This window comes from Eretmochelys imbricata, chromosome 2 (genome assembly GCF_965152235.1).
Source record: "Eretmochelys imbricata isolate rEreImb1 chromosome 2, rEreImb1.hap1, whole genome shotgun sequence".
Classification (NCBI taxonomy): domain Eukaryota; kingdom Metazoa; phylum Chordata; order Testudines; family Cheloniidae; genus Eretmochelys; species Eretmochelys imbricata.
The window spans coordinates 214,177,036-214,195,896 of NC_135573.1; the positions used below are offsets into that span (position 1 = coordinate 214,177,036).

The following is an 18,861-nucleotide window of genomic DNA, read 5'->3' on the forward strand; positions in this document are numbered from 1 at the left end:
AATGAGTGACACGTCTGTTGCTGTAATTTATTAATCAGAGGGAATCGAAGTGGCAGGAGACAGTGTGGTTATTTGCAGCAGTTTCAATTTATCAATGATAACCTGGCTGCCATTCCCATCTGCGCTTAGTTCCTTGTGTGGGACTGATCATTGCTCTATTACCGAGACAAGATTATTTCTGATCGCTTTAGGGAAACGTTCCTGTTTACAGAGGAACGGCCAAAGGAAGTCGAGGGTCGGGACGTTTGTTGACAATACACCTGGGACTGCAGGTGAGGATGCCTGGAGGTTTGGATTAGAAACTGCCGCCTCCTTCACCCCTTGCCCTGCCCTGCCCCTCTCCCCCCACACACCCGCTTCCCCCTGGGGAAAGGGGCCCCTTTATTCTGGAGAAGGACACTCCCCTGCAGGTCCTGAACTCCACCTGCCCTTCCCCATAAACACCACGGCTTGTCAGGAAACCCTAAAGAGAGCGGCTGTCCGTGAGCAGGATCCGAGGGGGGCCAAATCTGGCTGCGAAGGGCAATTGACGGGGAGGAGGGAGTGAGAAAGCGTTGGAGCGCCAGACCTGCGTGCAGCCTACCTCAGCCTGCGCCCCCCTGCCTGTTTGAAAGTGGGCCGCGTGTTCGCAGAGGTGTGTAGAAAACAGTGGGGACGGGGACTGTGCGGCGCAATGAAGTGTCACTGTTACTTCTCCGGAGCTGCAGCTGGTCACGAGCTGCCCGCACCAGGGCCCCCCCGGGGGGAAAAAGCGTCTCCCGCCGGAGCCAGGCGGGGATGAGCTGCCCTTCAGGGCTGCAGTGTGTTGATGCAAAGGGCTCGGCTCGCTGACTGTGCCGGAGTTTTGGAGGGAGTTTTTGCATGTGGTCAGTCGCTGTGTTGCTAAGCCAGCCCCCAGCTCACATTACACACTACTGTATTTATAACCTCTCCGAGCCGTTTCCCCCTTCAAGCAGTTCTCTGGGACCACCTTCTATTGGCTTTAACCTCTCCCACTTCTTGACATCTGAGTAGCTCTGAGAAAGCTCATCGAGGTCGAGTGTGTGTGTGTGTGTGTGTGTGTGTGTTTTTAATGCAACGGAGACTGGCCACTAGGGCTAAAGACCTGGATTATCTGAGCTCCGCTGCTGAGAAGTGTGTCGTTGCCGTTTTGGAAAAAAAAAAAAAAAAAAAAAAAAATCCCCAACCAAGCCCTATCTGTTTACAGTGCAAGTTGACAAAGGGTGGTGGAGTTGGATCCTTCCTAAACTCTCCTGCCTGGAACCTGAGACTTGCATGCCATGGATCACACACTCTTTGGCTGCCTGCGCAGCCCTCATGCCACCGCGCAGGGCTTGCACCCGTTCTCCCAGTCTTCTCTCGCCCTGCATGGAAGATCTGACCACATGTCCTACCCCGAGCTGTCTACTTCGTCCTCCTCGTGCATCATAGCGGGATACCCCAATGAAGAGGGCATGTTTGCCAGCCAGCATCACAGAGGGCACCACCATCACCACCACCACCACCACCACCACCAGCCGCAGCCGCAGCACCACCAGGCTTTGCAGACGAACTGGCACATTCCTCAGATGTCTTCTCCCCCCGCCGCTGCCAGGCACAGCCTCTGCCTGCAGCCCGACTCAGGAGGTCCCCCGGAGCTGGGCAGCAGCCCCCCAGTCCTGTGTTCAAACTCCTCCAGCCTGGGCACGAATACCCCGACGGGGGCTGCATGTGCTCCCGGGGACTATGGCAGGCAGGCGCTGTCCCCAGTGGAAACAGAGAAGAGGTCCGGCAAAAGGAAAAGCGACAGCTCAGGTAAAGGCTCGTGCTTTGCTGTCCTTGCGGGTGGGGGGGGGGGGAATTCTCCTAGAGAGAGGGGGGTCTAGAGAGAAACCATGGGCTTGATGGAGGGACTGCACTTCCCGGCCTTAAGGCCCCCTTTATCCCAAGCCTTTCTCTGAGGACAGCAGGCTTCAGAGAGTCACTAAAGCCGCGCTGCTCGCTGTCTCCATCATAAAGCCAGTTTATCGGGAGCATGGAAAAGAGCGAGCACGTGATAGACCGTGAAATCAATTGTGAGCAGTTGCCTACGCTCAGGAGGGGAAATGTTTGTAGGTTTGATTAGTATTTAGCATCTGGTATTGCGGTTCCTCCCTCCTTCCCCTCTGTTTCAAGATTCGCAAGATAGCTCTTTCCCACCCCCATTCCCCCTTTGAGCCAGTGAAACCTATTTCTGAAGGCTTGCACAATCGTTGGAAACTTTTTCTTAGAACTGGAACTTTTCTTATGAATGCTAAGTATGTGTTGCATTCTAGGGTGCGCGTCTGTATAGAGCGTGTGTATAACATAGAGTATAATTCATCATGGGGCATGAATTGGAATTTATAAATCACCATGCAGTAAATCCTATTTTTACAACGCTTAGTATTTCATTTCATGTGCTTGGGCTTTGAGGAAGACTTTTGCTGGACTTCTGATAAACTGTTTTTGGTTTTTTAAGAAGGTGACTTGGGATATGCATATTTGCAGCCCATACAGAAAGATGAAGCTTTATAATACTTTGAGTTTTATATGCCACAACTGAACAGATTTGGGTTTTCAAAGTGGGGAAAGAAACTGTCAAAAAATCCCATACTAACAAAAGACAATGATCAAGGGGCAATACAGTAGTTGCAATTGATGGCATTTTTATTGTACATTCAAAATATTGAAAATGCAAGAGCAGACATACCAACAAAGCTGTTTTCTACTAGTGAAGAGAAAATGAAAGGATTTTCCAGATATTTACTAAAGTTCACAATTGGAACCATGACCTTGATTCACTTGAAATGTCATTAATCAGGTTTTTAAAAGCTACAGAAAGTTTGCTCATTTTTAAACTGCTTTTTGCAGTTACATTATATTTTCTTCTTTGCAGTTCTCCATGTCAGTTACATTAGGGAAGTTTTACAATAAATCAGGATAGGTTTGTAGGATTTTAATTACTGTTACTATATAGGCTGAAAAAAGTTCTTCGAAGTATAAAAATCTGTCATTCACAGACACTTGCAGTTTTATTTGCAATTATACCTTCACTGTGTTTTTTAAGCAAACTTACATCATTGATCATGTGAGGTCTGAAGAATATTAGATTTTTTTTAACCTGAGTTTTTGAAGGGAAGTAATTTTATGCTGGGTTGTTGGTTGGATCAGTAAATTTGTCAATCATTTACAAATGTAGAAAATTAGAAGAAAGCACAACTGTGCTTCACAATACTAGGGAATGTTGATGTTGCTTTCTGCATCTTGCAATGCAAACACACAAATCCATGGGCATTAGGTGGGACTCTGTTGAAGTCAATGGAATCCTTCCATTGACTTTAATGAGCATTGAACGGAGCCCTTAATCATGATCATGATGATATAACAACTTAGTCTGGAGTTAACTTTCTAAGACAATGTATGAATACAGCCTCAAAATCATAGTACGGTATGCAACCTCCGCCCCCTCCCCAAAATATCAACTATGTTCATGTATTCTGAATGGCTTGATCTAACAAGTCTCCTTAGACAACCATGCAATAGTCAGAATATTTTTATTGTTTTAGAAGAATATTGTTTTCAGACCACATGTTTTACCGTCCCATTATTTTGTTTTAATCTGAACTTCTGTGCTGAATATTTGAGATCCGTGTAATGTATGGCAGCAGATCTCATTTTTAGGTCAATCAGTGTATTTCTGTGGTTACCGGCGGCAATGGCAGTTTGTTTTACTATATTTCACAAGGAATGTATGTGATGGATCATTCTTTTTGTTTCCCGAATCAAATTGCCATATGCCATAACTGACTTTTTATTTAATATGGATCATTTAGAGAATTTTTAGCCCCCTTCCCCACTTTTAAACTTCTTTAGTAAATGTTTACAATTAATTATAAATTTAGAGTAAATAATAAGTAAACAAAGAGGCTGTTCAGGTATAGCATCAGCAGTATCAGAAACTAACTAACTAAGCACTAGTGCTTATTTAGAGAGATACTTCCATGCCTCTAGTTATCATTTAAGACCACAGCATATTTTGGGGATATGCCTATGTTCTGACCGTGTCCCCGGTTTTTGAACTAAATTAGCCTTGGGGCCACCCCAGTTTTGCGGTATCTGGCTTTCATTAATATAAACTGTTGACATCAGAAATGTTAACTCATAAAGTTGAGTTTTGACAGTTGTCTATTCTAAAGAAACCAACACAACGTCAATTAAAGCTACATGCATTATTTTTATTTCCAAAAAATGCTGTATTTATTCGCCCTCATAAAATTGTCATGAAAATTTCCCAGCGAAGACACACATTTTTTCATGTTTATCTTTACCATGATGACAATGGGGGAGAAAAAAACTAATGCTATTTTATACTTTTTGGGGCTTTTTGGGGGGGGGTATACTTTGTCATAATTTTGTTGTTTGCTTAGAAACCAAGGTGAAATGTGCCTTAGAAATTATTTAGGTAGAATGACTGACTGATTTTGGATCCCACACTGGGGCCTGAGCTGGCTGGGAAATAACTTCTGAAGATAACGTTCAATAAACTGCTGCATAAACATGGAGAAACTGTCAACTCTGTATAAAAGATTTGTGAATTATATGATGAGTGGGAAATTCCTCTTAGTCATCTCTTCCTGAATGCAGCAGGCCAACCTGCCTGGGCCCAAATGTGGGACCGTAAACCAGCATGAGGGGATATACACACAGACCTTTAAACATTGTGAGTTCATTTCTTTCAAATAAACATTTCTGATGTCAACAACAGTAATAAAAATAAGATGCCACAGCATTATGATGTATGCTGCAAACAAATTTAGCTCTTTTAAAATGCAGTAACAGCCAAGATATTTGAGTGCTAATGCGAGGTAGATAAAAAATGAATAAGAAATATATCCCTAAAATGAGTTGTTGCTTTATATGGTATGAGTTCTTTCATGAGGTATAATTTGGATTTTTTTCCCTCTCATAAATTGCCTGTGACTTCTGAAGCCATTTAATTTCACCATTGTAAAATAACAGGTGGTGTTTACAGAGGATATAAAACAAGTAACAAATGCAAAACTATTATAGTGGTTGTCTAAGTCAGTTTATTTGTGTCTAAATTTTTCTTAAAACATCCATGATTTTAGGAAAGACGTGAGCCCAGATGCACCTTGGAAACACAAAGTGTAATCTGGATTTCATGTGAAAGCAATTAACTTTCTGAGTATTTTAGGAAGTCTAAATTTCAATGGGAAAAATCTGAAAAGCTCCTACTATTAGGGGGAGAACTTTACAGTATAACTATTAAATATGCAACAATCTACATGGATTGGGATATCTATTAGGCTAGATGAATATATATTACAATTGAATATATGAAGATATGCTACTGTGTACTGAAGCCCAATGCCATTTAAAAATACTATTAAGTATGAAAGATATTTTTACATCTGACACACAAAGATGCTGTATAGAGTGCCGAGATATACAGAGAGGTTGATGTATGTAGGTCCATTTATATTTTTTAAAATGAACATAAAATGCCATCATACAAATGTAGTCTTTTTCTATGATGTGCCTTCGAAGAAACTGTTTTAAAAACCGAAATACTATAAATGTACTGTCTAAAATGATCACTTCAAAGCAAGTCATTTTGATAAATGACTGTAAATAGTGTGAAGTCATTGGTTTCAATGACTTCTGATTGCTCTCCAAAACATTTCCGTAAGAAAAATGAGCTGTACCCGCATAATCAAAAGGATTGTGTAACTGATTCATCAATGTGTCCATACTTTTCAGCGGGGTTGTAACGGAAGCAAGAGAAATACATGCTATTGGCTGAAAACTTTCTCTGGAAAGAGTTAATTTGCTAATTATGTTTGGGATGTAATATCAAAACATCACTTATCATGAAGGGAAAATGTCAAAATATGTAGGTTATACAAATCAGAGAGGTATGTACCAAATGTGTTGAAGTCAAATTGAATGATCATGCTATTTTAAAGAGAAATACAATACAGATGATTCCTTATCAGAGACTAGTGTTGCATACTGCATTACTTAGTGGATTGTTTTATTGGACAAAATTTACGGTAATATGTTCACTTTGCTCACAGCAAGTATAATTAACAAAACAGAACTGTATCTTTCATAGATACTAAATTATATTTTATTTAATTCATACAATCTAAAATTCCTTGCTCTTAGCAAAATGACAGGTTTAATATATTTTAGCACATCTCTTTGCATTAACTATGGATGGAAAATAGCATACGATCATACGCTCTAATTTGAATTGCTATCTGTTTGGATGTAATGAGATTAATTTGTAGCTACAAACATTTATGCCCTCCCTATTCCCCTATTAAAAAAACAAACAAAGATATCAAAGCCTCAATCCAGAAAAACATTTAAGCATGTGCTTAACTTTTTGAGTTGTTCCATTGCTTATAGTTAAGCACATACTTAAATGCACTGCTGGATCAGGCCCAGTTTTTCTATAATACACCAACAGAACTGTGTAATTTTGTGTTACTTTATATTAGCCAGTACCCAGTCTTACAAGTAAAGTCACTGAAAATTTTGTCTGCATGAGTGCAATATTAGGATCCATCGTAGAGGCAGAGGGAGATACACATACACACAAAGAGATACAGGAAATGTGAAAATATATAAAGAACTGGAAATGTTACAAAAACCAAACCATTGAAAATTCCATTTTTAGAATTATTGGAAAGTGGGGGAGGGGGGAAGAGTGCCAGTTGCATAACTGAAACACAAATTCCAGCAATAGCAACAGAGTGGATATCAATTTAGGTATCACCTAATAGTTTGAAATCACCTAAAATTATATTTAATGTTGGGGTTTTTAGCACTAGAGAATAAGATGCAAACTAACAGATCCTATTTAGAGAGTAATTCTAATGTTCATAGTTCTTACGATAGCACCTGAGAAGCGAATATATGCCTTGGGATTTTTTTCTTTTTGTTCTTATTAGACATAAAATAGCAACTAGTTTGTAATCTCCAGAGTATTTTAAGTGCACTCGTTCATCTGAATTCAGTTAGCCATTTTGGAATCTTCATGCTTTACATTTTTATAATGCATTGGTCTTCATGCACTTGATTCTGCCCCTTTGAAATCAATGGGAGTGGGATCAGGCCCTTCATCTTGAAATTCAAGGCAAGGTGATCACATTCACTTTTATACTGGCCTTTAATAATCATGCATTTTATACTGCCCTTTAATAGTCATGGAGCATTTTTCCGTATTATCTCTTATAAACTTAGCAGTGGGTCTCAAACAAATTTTTGCTGTGGCTCAAAAGTCACGGTGGCCATGCATGAAGTCCACGATGGTCACACTTGAGTATCACTGGTTTCATGTACAGTATGAGTATTTCCTGTATAGTTTTTTCACCTTTGGTAAGATGTCCTGTACAAGAAGTTTTCCATGTCCAGATGTGGCGCATTAACAATAAGCCTTAGTTTGTTAGAGCGAGGAAAGCTAAGAATTCATCAACGAGTCATCAACTTATTGAGGGTTTTTTTTGCGGGAATAGTTTTCCACATGCCTGCATCTTTGTTCTACTGCTCTAATTTTTTATTTATTTACGGAAATCAGTGGTACTGCTCCTAACCATAAAGTTATTGTTGTGCATGTTTGTCGTATTGGGAACCAACATCTTTGAGTATTCAAACGGAATGAATTTTTAAAATCTAATTTATGTGTCTCTTTATAGGTTATGGGTAAAATCCTCCCTTCACTGAAGTCAATGACAAAACTCTCATTGACTTCAGTAGTGGCAAGATTTCACCCTATGTGTTTACTTTATACACATGACTCAGGTCAGGCAAGGAAAATAGACTGATTATTCTCTCTTATGGTTATAGTTCTGGTCACTTTCTGATTCTTGCATGCTAGCACTAGACACCTTTGACAAATGTTACGGTGACATGTTTATTTCACAAAAGAAAAACTGGATTGTTTTAATTTTATAGAAACATTTATATACTTAGAATTTATAAATACATATTTCATAATCTACATTTTGGGGCAAATTTGACTTGATCATATCCCTTTAAAAATATTGCTTTCATAGCCAAGATGTGAATCATATAGATACTTCTTCATTTGTTGCTGTTTTTTAAAAAAAATGATCTAAAATGTCCCTGGTATTGTATAGACAGCTGCATAATAGTATATTAAGATTTACAGAGTGATGCAGTAGAGTGAAAAACAATTCATAATGCATACTTGTGTAAATTACCGTGCTGTTTATCCTTTACTCTTATGAATGTAGATTGCTTCTAAATTGTACACTGACATAATGGTCAAAGTCCTCTTAATTTCAAAGCTAGGACATTAACATAATACTCATTACAGATCAAAAAATAGGACCTGAGGGTAAAATGTTGGCCTCATTACAGTCAACAGCAAAACCCTCATTGACTTTAATGGTCATGATTTTGCTCTCAGTTTTGGAAGGGCCTCAGACTTTGCGCCAGAAAATAACTTTGGGTGCATTTTATAGCACTTGTACAACCTGATTTGAAGGTGCGAGTGTTATCCAGTCTGGCTGCAATTATGTGCAGGTGCAAGAAAATCAGAAGCTTCTGAAAATCACAAGCTAAATGTTTTAGTTCTTAACAACCGAGTAAACGTAATGATCCAATCCTACATGCACTGAGGTGCAAGTCCCACTGACTTCAGTGCGACTTGCACTTCAATTTCACAGGGAACAGGTCCAGCTTCGATATCTTCTTGATAACTACTTATACATAAGCCTTAGAGTATTGGAAAAAAGGGGCCCTTAAGTATATGAAAAATAACAAGAAGCTAAGAATATTTACTCAGTTGAAAGAAAAGTTCTTTCGTAGGTTGAACCTACATTACCGTTTACATTTCTCTTTAACTGATGAAACAAAATAGTTGGCCCAACAGAGGATGAAATAAGTCTCAGAGGAATGATTCAAATAATTCAATTACTATGGAAGAGCATCATTTTACTAAACCAATAAAATCCAGTGGATTATGAAATGCCGAAGGACAGCCAAAGAAACTTTTTTTTTAAAAAAAGCTGCTTCTTGGACTGGAGGAAAAAAAATGGTTCACTAATATTATTTATGGCAAGTAAAGTATGAAAAATTAGATTTGAAACCGATTACCGCAGGTTGTGCTGTAATGTAGGTGCAATGTTCCTTTTCACTGTCCTCACTCTCTCTGATCTACAATAGCTATTTTTAATTTTAGCAACTGAGCTTTAATGAATACTGCCACACAGCATCTCTGTTACATACTCTTGGAATCACCACTGTATCTAATATTTTTACTGCTGAAGGCCTTCATCCTACAAAGATTTAAGTAGATGCTTAACTTCACACATTGCAAGTGAAATCCTGGCCCCTTTGAATTAAATGGAAGTTTAGCTATTGACTTCAATGGGACCAGGGTTTCTTCCTGTTAGCAGCTGCACTGACTTTGATAGCTCTACTTATATGCCTGGAATTAAGCATGTGCTTAAATGTTTTGGTGAACTGGGGCTTTAGTCTCTGTCTTAAATTTCCAAAAACCAACAGTTTTATTCTTTGGCCTTTCTGAAAATAAATACTAAAATCTGTTGGACGTGTGATCTGACTGTACAGATGAAAACTTGAAGAAACAGTGGTGGGATTTTTGTCCTGTCTTTCAAGAGGGAACCAAAACCAAACCAATCCAAAACAACAACTCTGGAAAGGATCCCTATAGGCAAGAAAACTCCACGAGGTTCCCTTAATGTAGATTCCCACAAATGTTTCTTTCTAGGATGGGACTCTAATGGATGCTGTCAGGGAATCCTGTACAACCAGCTGTCTCTGGCCTTAAAGGGGATTCCAGTTCCCTAGCACAGCGGGGCTCCATGGGGCTCTACTACATTTTCATGCATTCTTTGGGGTGTTGGTATGGAATGACGCATATTCCCCACCCTCACAAGCTCCCAATCCCATGCCCTGCCCAAACGTGGATACCAGATCTTGCAGAGCTCTCTGCATAAGCTGTTGGGAGCAGGGACACTGTTGAGGAGGTGGCAGATGTCACTGCTCCTGCCGTTTCCCTGTGGGCTAGGAGAGTTTCATGCATGGTGGAACCCCCTTTTCATACAGATCAGGGGGAACAATTGGGCCCATCTTGTGCAGGCAAAATAGCCAAGGTGGATAAATAATTATCTATGGCTCTGACCCAGCAAAACCCTTAAGCAGATATTTAGATGTGTTTAGGCCTGATCCAGTCTGAATAACTCCTTGTGTTGATTCCTAATTCTTCTGTAAGCTTTGAGCATTTCTCTTATCTGTCTACATAACTATTTGGCCCCGTGACTCTAGTGACTGAGAATGTGCACATCATTCCTTACACACTTATTAAACATATATATGTTTTTTTTTCTTTCTCAGCTAACATATAGTGCATACTACTAAATTTAAATTACAAATAAAGAAATATAATCAGCTTGTCCTAAATTTTATTTTTAAAAAGACTGTTCATTAGGAAGGAAAAAGACAAGAGAAAAAATTCTTTAGGTAAAATATATAAAGCTCAAAGTGACTGAGAACAACTATTCTGGGCTAGATTCTCAGCGCATGTAAATTGTCACACCTCCATTGGACTCAATATTGCTACACTGACTTACCCCTGCTGTGTGACAATTTCTTAGTGATGAACTGTACAAAATCTTTTCCATTGAAAGAAAACGGCAGTACCACAACTTATAATTAAAATATGTTAATATGAGCTAAGGGTCCTTAGCCCTTGGCTCACTGAAACGTATGTCTTTGAAAATCAATCTTCAAAAAACCCCAATTGAAATTCTTCAAGCTGCTCTCGCTGAAGTTAGTGGGAGCCAAGAGCACTGCAAGCTCTGGTCTATAATAAGTAATAATGTCTTGCTACTACAACAAAGTTTAAAGTAACATGTTGATGCAGTTATATTATTGACTATATTCTTGTTTCAGAAATATTTTAGATTTGTGCCGCAGTTAAGGCCTAATCCTGCAGGAAGTTAATTTAGCCTTCTCAAGGACTTCAGGAATCAGGCCCTTACTGTGTGTTTTCTTGTTTTAAAAAAAAATCTTTGAGGGAGATTGTTTGGTTTTATGCCTTGGAGAATTTAGCACCTTTTTCATCCACTCAGAGAGGAAACCGTGCCTTTACGTTACAGTTTGTCTTGAAGGGTAATGTTTATGTGATACTGACCTAAAATCAATAAAGAAATGGCGAGACCAAAGACTATGTAGGACTATGTAAATGTTTGTCAGTGAATGCAAGATGAAACAAAATTAGCTATGTATAGGCAGCATAAGTGAGGAAAATAGGAGGGTTAATTAGTGCACGCAAAGTTCTTTGAACTCTATAAATACAAAGTATTATTTCTTCTTAAAGTTAGCATTTTGTATGCTAGTGGTAACGTGGAATTTAGTAATAGTTCCTATAATTGGTCTTTAAAAAGACTCTATATTAAGTCATCCACATTTATGGAATTATTATTTTAAAATGTTAGTAGATCAAAAATCTTTAAATGTAATTAAAATATTGGTGTGAAAAAACACAGAAGAAAAGCTGGAGATCAATGCTTAAATATTCAGATTTGGTTTAAATTATGAAGGACTAATCTGCCAAACTTCCCTGTAGGTTCTGTGTTTTGAATTTGACTTCCCTTGTTTCCCCCACCCCAACCCTTTTTATATTTTAATATGTTACTACAGTTTTATAAGAACAAACATCTTTATTGCTTTAATATGAGTGAATGCAGAGAAACCTAATACTATTAAACCTCATATTTCATGGGTTCCAAACTGAAATTTAGATGTAAGCAAGGTCTCATTTGAGAGAGAGATTTTCCATGCCAACAGGAATTTAACATTTTGGGTTTTGCAAACATATCACCAGGGCTTTGCCAGACACGACGCCCAAACAAACACGTCTTTTTGGACGGAGCTAATATGTTTCAAGTACAGTGGCTAAATGCATTCAACAGCTTGACTATGTTTACTGAAATATCATTTATAGACAGGTCTGATCCTACAGGGTTTTCGGAGGTGGTGGGGCCTTCAAGTCCTACTGAAATCACTCAGCCCCTTGCTGGATTGGGCCTTTTGTAAACTGAACTACATACCTGCTCCTGTAAAGTCCTAAACCTGAAAACACTTAACAGTGCACTTAGCTTTACTGTCATGCATATGTAACCAACATAGAAGGGAGGTAAGTCTAAGCTTGTATTGGATGTGATTTACTTACCAATTCTGTGCTACAGAAATCCTCTCTCTGACTTGTAGAGACCATAATTTCATATCCTTGCAAGAGACTACAGATGGGTTTTCTATAGGAACGATCTAAAAAGTGGAAATTATAATAGGACTCACTTTTTTCTTCTCAGGAATCCAATACCAGCCTTTATCATAACACACACACACAATGAGCAGTGTGAACTTTTTTCCTTTTTTTTTTTTTTTTAATTGAATAACTCTCCAAAAATAAATCATTCCTCACAGACTGCTAGACTAGCGCCATTAACTAGAAATTTGTTATTTTCTTTTAAAATGAAGAGTCTGAAGCAGAGCCAAACCCTAAAATATATATATTTAAACCTTACAAAATAAGTAAATGGATTGGGACTTTTGCCAATCAGAGATCTTCTGCTTTCACTTAGGTCATGACAACTAGATATAGACAGAACCAATTTTTTCAGCATGTATGATACTAAGCACAAACACAACGTCAAATATACACACGCGCGCACACACCTGACAATTGCTGCAGCTGTTAGGTTCAGTAGGGTGATACGACTTACAAAGACATTAAGCCTCCAGTCTATGATTTCTTGTTTGTGGTATTTTCCCAGTCTCAATCCCAGTGACTTCTGTAAAATTACCGGAAACTATATTGAGATCCAACCTACAGATTCAGTCTGGGTTATTCCCGCAGCTCTATCTTTCCCATGCTGGGCTGGGCTGTAACTGGCTGGTGCGCAAATCAAAATGGCTGCCAGTTATGTACCCCTGATAGAACTCACTACTGACTGGTCAGGAGCTTCCAGCTTCTAACTAAGGGTATAATGCGTGTACTGGAATGTCTGCCCTTATTGAAAACTTCCATGCCAATTTCAGAGCATGATTAGCTTCCTGCACTCCTGCCATCTTGTCTGGGAATGTTTCCATCTCCACTCGGAACAAGTAGAAACAGCAGCTGTAATTACAGCAAAAAGACTTGTGATTGAATACCAGAAAAAGGGTGGAGGCAAGAAGAGAGAAGGGGGTTACACATAGTCCCAATAGCTCACAGTAATAAAGTTAAGCACATGCGTAAGTGGTTGCAGGATTTGAGCCTGTATCTGTGGCTGTTCTGTCGTTGACTAACTTTTTGGCTAAGAAACTTTTCCAATTATACTGCCTATGGATGTATCTCAGACAAAAATATTCTTTATGCAGGACCTTATTTCATTTTGTGTTTTTCAAGTCTGCCTCAAGAACTAATTTGTAGTCTTAATTCACAAAATATATAAATATGGAGGCTGCATTCATGTTACCACTGAAACATGATTGACTTTATTATATACAGAGAAGTGAAAAGCATGCAGCTAAACATGGATGGTAGTTTTAATGCTGCCCATCACGCCTGCCCTGTGCCCATATCTGACAATAGCACCTTGTTCATATACCAGTAAGCACCTAAAATGGATTGAAGTGAAATCATCTGGGTCGAAAAGGCACAGACCCTATGAGGACTATATGGGAGTCTGCTGGAAGAGAAGCGTCCTGGAGCACTTGTGCATTTCCTATGTTCTGCAGGAAAGATCTCTGTGCAAGATCTGCATAGGTCCCCATGGATGACCACATTGGGACAGGCCGGGGAGAAGCTGCAGTGTCTTGTGTAACTGTCATGGGGGAATGCTGCCACAAGTTTGCCTTCAGCCCTGAGTAGGAGAGTGTTGAATTTAACCTGCCCAATTTTTCCATCCTCTACAGAGCTCAAATAGTCAGGCTTTAAGTGGGTACAGTTGAATATGAAATGAATATAGAATTTCATCTCTTCCTGTGGAAAAACTTACAGAAGGAAGAAGTACTCACAAAACAATCCAAAATGGATGTGTGGGGAAACCTAAAGCATTCTCCTTACAAGGGAAGGAAGAATTAACTGTATGGCGAGGGCATGACTTCATGGTTAGAGGATCTATGCTGATACTGCAGACCTCCTGACCTCCAGCTGTGTAGCTGCTTCGCCATTGGTTCCCTAGTCCAAGGCTATGTAATACCTCGTACTTTGAGCGGGGTTGAAGCTGTGGATTGGAAGATATTATCTACCCCTCAGGTTTGCGATGTGGGGTCATCTTTGATTTCATCTCTCCTCCCGCACACATCCAGGCTGTTTTGCTGCTTCTTCCTTCATGTGATATCAAAAATCCAACTCTTCTTTTCTGTCCCCATGTCCCTGCTCTGGTCATCTCTGTCTTGATTACTGTAACTTCCTCCCTGACTCCAGTGTTGCCAACAGCACATAGTAGGAAGTCATCCGAGAAACCCTGAAAAGTTGCTATTTAAGCTTTCAAAGTGTGTCAAAAATCTCACTAAACAAAATTTCCACAAAATTCAGTAGCAAATTATATGTGTATATACACGGGATGGTAAATTTTCGTTACAAACACAATACTGAAAAAATGTATTATAGAATTTCTGTACACACTAATCCCTGAAAATGTTTTTAGACTGTAAGTCATATTCTAATAGGAGTTTGTCATAGAGATTTTAAGTGCATAATTGGGCATGTCCTCGGGAGGAAGCACATTCCAGGGCTTGGGCTGAGAGGCTGCGAATGAGAGGAAGGGTTTGACTCAAACTCCTGGTGGCAGAATAAATGCTTAGCAAGTAACTGGGGCTTAGCTTCATTCCTTGCTGGTGGGGAGGGGGTAAAAAGACAGATTTAATGGGGAGAAGAGGTGGAAGAGAGGAGGAGACAACTGCCCCTAAGGGGAAAAGTTATGATCTTCTGCTTAGTAAAAACAGTTAGTGGCCAGAGCGGGCACTACTCCCTGAGCGAGGGTGATGCAGGAAAAAACAATTGACAACAGATCTTTGAACCTTTTGCCACTGAAATTATTAAAATCTCCTCCAAGAAGCAGGGAGCCGGCTTGTCTAGTTGGATGATTTCCTTGTGACTCTGATGAACCTGCCCCCATTACCATTCTGCGCTCGCCCTGCCTGGGTGAGAGGACACTCCCAGCTGCTGAACAGAAAGCAGCAGCAATGCTGGGCGCTCCCTCCTCAGCTGGATAGTCTTGGCAGCTGGGTTTATTTTGTTATCATTTATCAGCTCCATCGGTGTCTCTCAGTTGGCAGGAGGCTGGCAAGGGGTTTCATGGCTGTCCTGGTTACATGGGGCAGGGCTGGGGTCCTCCGTACTTCTTAACTTGGTATTTGGCTGCCCCTCCTAGCCTCCCTTTGCTTTTTGCGCATTATTTTCCATAATTGCCACTGCTGCCTACAAGCAACTACAACAATACACTGTTCTCATCAGGTGGGCGCCGCTCACGTCGCATCCGGTTAAGGTTGTGTAGATGTAATGACATCGACTTGGTGTGCAACAGAATATGGGAAGAAGAGTGTTGAATGGATTTTATTAACACTATTAAGCTGCTTGTGAATGATTTTTGTTACCATGTAAATTGGCAACTTCTTTCTCTGAATATCACTGTAATCGGCAGTGAAAGTCGCTGATCGCTTTGACGCTTATTTGCGCACTAGGTAAACCAAAAAGTCACTAAATCGAGCGACAATCGCTAAGTTGGCAACACAGCACTGAATTCCACATTGTCCCTGCTAAAATGATCCTATCTGTTGATCAGACCAGATTACTTCCCCCATCATTCTTCCAATGGCTCCCACTTGCTTATCTATTCAATTGTAAATGTCACATCCTCACCTTTAGATCTCTGCACAACTGCACCTTAGCCTACATCTCTGATATTGTTTCTCATCTAATCCTACCTTACCGTCTTTGCTTCATCTTGTATGCTCACTTCCTTTTCCCACTCACGTTCTTGTACCTTCTTCTGTACCGTCATTATGCTTGAAATGAACTCCCAGTTCCAGTGTACCATGCTCTTTCGTTCAGTCCTTCCTAAATGCTCACATCTTTCATGGGGTTTTACAGTCCCAGGTTAGTCAAATGCCTCCAGCACCTCAACATTGTATAAGAAAGAGAAAGTAACACACAAAAAAAGTCAACATGTGTACATCTGCCATTTGTGTTGTCTTGGCTCTCTTCTTTCAAGCTCTTCAGGGTAGAGACAGTTTATCTTGTATAGCACTAAGCAAGGTGTTAATTGTGGAAGTAGCTACAGTTGGACTATGAGCCAGAGACAATGAGGACGATTAATATTTAGTGCTGATAATGTGCTTAGAGATGTACAATGTGCAGAAGAAAAGTGTTTGCAACTTCTTTTCTCATTCTTTACAGAGCCAGTGGTACAAAAGTGGGAGTTATAATCTCCCTGAAATTCAGCCTTTAACTCCAGCCTGTTAGATGATAATTCTGCATTCTAAGAGTAGGAAGGGGGAACCTGCATGGAGAAGAATGAAGCTTCACCTACAGAGTAATGGAGAAGAAGACTATTAGTTAAACAAATTCTCATTCCACCTATAGTGAAGTTTCACAACTTGAATAAAGTAAATAATTTCACAGCTCCACTTATGTACTGTGGTGATAGGCACATTACAAATGCACAGACAACTTTGGTCAGTCTGTCCACTGTATCTAATTGGGCAATAATCAGGTTCCACTATAGTATTCCATTTTCGTATGGTTGCAGAGCAATTCAATTTTGGGGAAACTTGCTCATGATATTTGAATGCTTAGGGTTGGCAATTCTGCAATTGCATTAAATGTTCAGAAAGATTCATTGCAATATCACTGAACTGGGTGTAAGGTGGGATTATAGGAAAAATATATTAGACTTGAAACTCTGGAGACCTAAATTCACAGGGGAGTAGTTCACAAGAACACAAAATTGGCTGTGGTCCAGCTAGTCCCCAGTGGGCTTTTTTCCAAGTCACACAACCACCACACAATTTGGCATAACTTTCAGGCTCAGTCAAGAGGATTCTGTTCCAGGACTGAAATAGCCAGTGTGCTGCACGCCAGGATTGAGGTGCATTTGCAGAGCAGTATGAAGACACATTTACAGCTTTTGTCTGAACTTTACCTGCCTCTGGCTAATGATGCATCTATTAATTTTGATAAGTGGTAATTTCATCCATTGAAAAAGCATAGAAACCAACATCATTGCCTAATTTGATGTAGACAGAGCTGCAAAATGAGGATGGAATTAAGCATCAGGCTGCAAGATGTATTAAACCTTAACACAAGGGAGGGGCACTACCTGCCCGTCACTCATACAGGCATTTAATTGGTTCCAGTATGGCAGTTACAGGGCTCCTTACCATATAACTCATAATGCGCAGTATGATCTCTTCAATTACCCCACCCTGGACTCAGCTCACTGAGTCCTAGCACCCTCCCCACTGTGGGGTGAGGGAGACAAAGGGTGCAGCAGGGTGGGGAGCTCAGCCTGCAAGGGCCACGAGGTCTGACCTCAGCCCATGAAGGCCACAATCTTATATGCTTAAGGCCCAACACCAGAATCCCAGGTCTTTTACCTCTGGAACTGTTCATTTTATTCTCTTAACCACATTGCAAACCATCCGCAAGTTGCAACAAATAAACAACTCAAGCCCTGTACCTCTGTTGGGTACTAAGTGCATTCCTACTTAGCCCACCTGAAGGTTCTGTGAGGAAGGCAAAAAACTCCCTGATCCTCTGCCAATTGGCCTGTGGGAGAAAAAAAAATCCTTCCTGACTCCCTAAACAGGTGAGTGGCTAGACCTGCAGCATCTGCTAGGCCAGGTTCCCATTCCTAGTTCAGGTGGGTAGCGTGGGCTGCTGGAATGGAGCCAAAAGAGGCTCCACACAGCCCCTGAGCTGGGCTAAATTCTGGGAGCTTGAGGAATGCTAGTCAATCAGCACCCTCTCCTCCATCTGGCCAATGGGTACTAGAGACCTGGGGAGGAGCTACCCTTGATGAGTGTCTCCCTCCCTTGCTACTGGGACTGTCCACCTTTCACTGCTGACCCCATCAAGTTCCCTGACCTGTTGATGGAGGCGGTTGGCATTTTTTATAAAATGGTGAGTAAAACAAACACAGGAGCATGTCATATGAATAACTGGCATTTCCCATGATGCACCTTTGATAGTCAAAACATTTCAAAAGCCAAAAAATAAAAGATTTTGTACATTTTTTAATTTTTTAAGGCTATCCATAGAGATTCTTCTGGGCACCTTGAGTGTATTCATTGCTGGGAAATAGAAAGCTAGAAATAAAGTTTTCTGGGACAATTGAGTAATTTAATGCTAATAAAATTGTGGGTAACACTATTATAGCAATTAAAAACGAGAAACTTCCAGATTTCTGAAAAAGGTGATGACAAAATTAAAAAAAAAAAAAAAGCCACAGGAAGTGTTTTGAAGTCACTGGAAACAGAAGATGTACCTTACTCCTCTCTAATCCCAAATATACATAAGGAAGAGATTAGGCTCCTGACTCAAGAAAGCACTTAAGCGAGTGGTTAAAATCCATTGACTTCAGTGGGAATTAAGCATTTCCTTAAACAACCTTCCTGAACAGGGCTGCTTTCCTGAATCAAGGCCTAGGTAAGATAATTAGAAGGATCCAGGGTCTGACTACCTTTAGGAAATGCTGCAAAGCCTTTCTTGTTGCTAAAGCTTTTCCATCATACCAGAGTGACATCCGAACACCAACCTTCTTCCCTATTCTTTAACCAAAAAAACCCCAC

The 18,861-nt window shown here is 40.2% G+C and overlaps 1 protein-coding gene across 1 annotated transcript in view; it reads left to right on the forward strand.

Annotated features, from left to right (window-relative positions):
- The first annotated feature begins 1,166 nt into the window (after positions 1 to 1,166).
- Positions 1,167 to 18,861, forward strand: part of MEOX2 (mesenchyme homeobox 2) — a 68,426-nt gene continuing 50,731 nt past the window's right edge. The window contains exon 1 of the mRNA XM_077809366.1: positions 1,167 to 1,794. Coding sequence (XP_077665492.1) covers positions 1,281 to 1,794 — 514 coding nt within the window. The 5' untranslated portion in view covers positions 1,167 to 1,280. The remainder of the gene's footprint in view (positions 1,795 to 18,861) is intronic.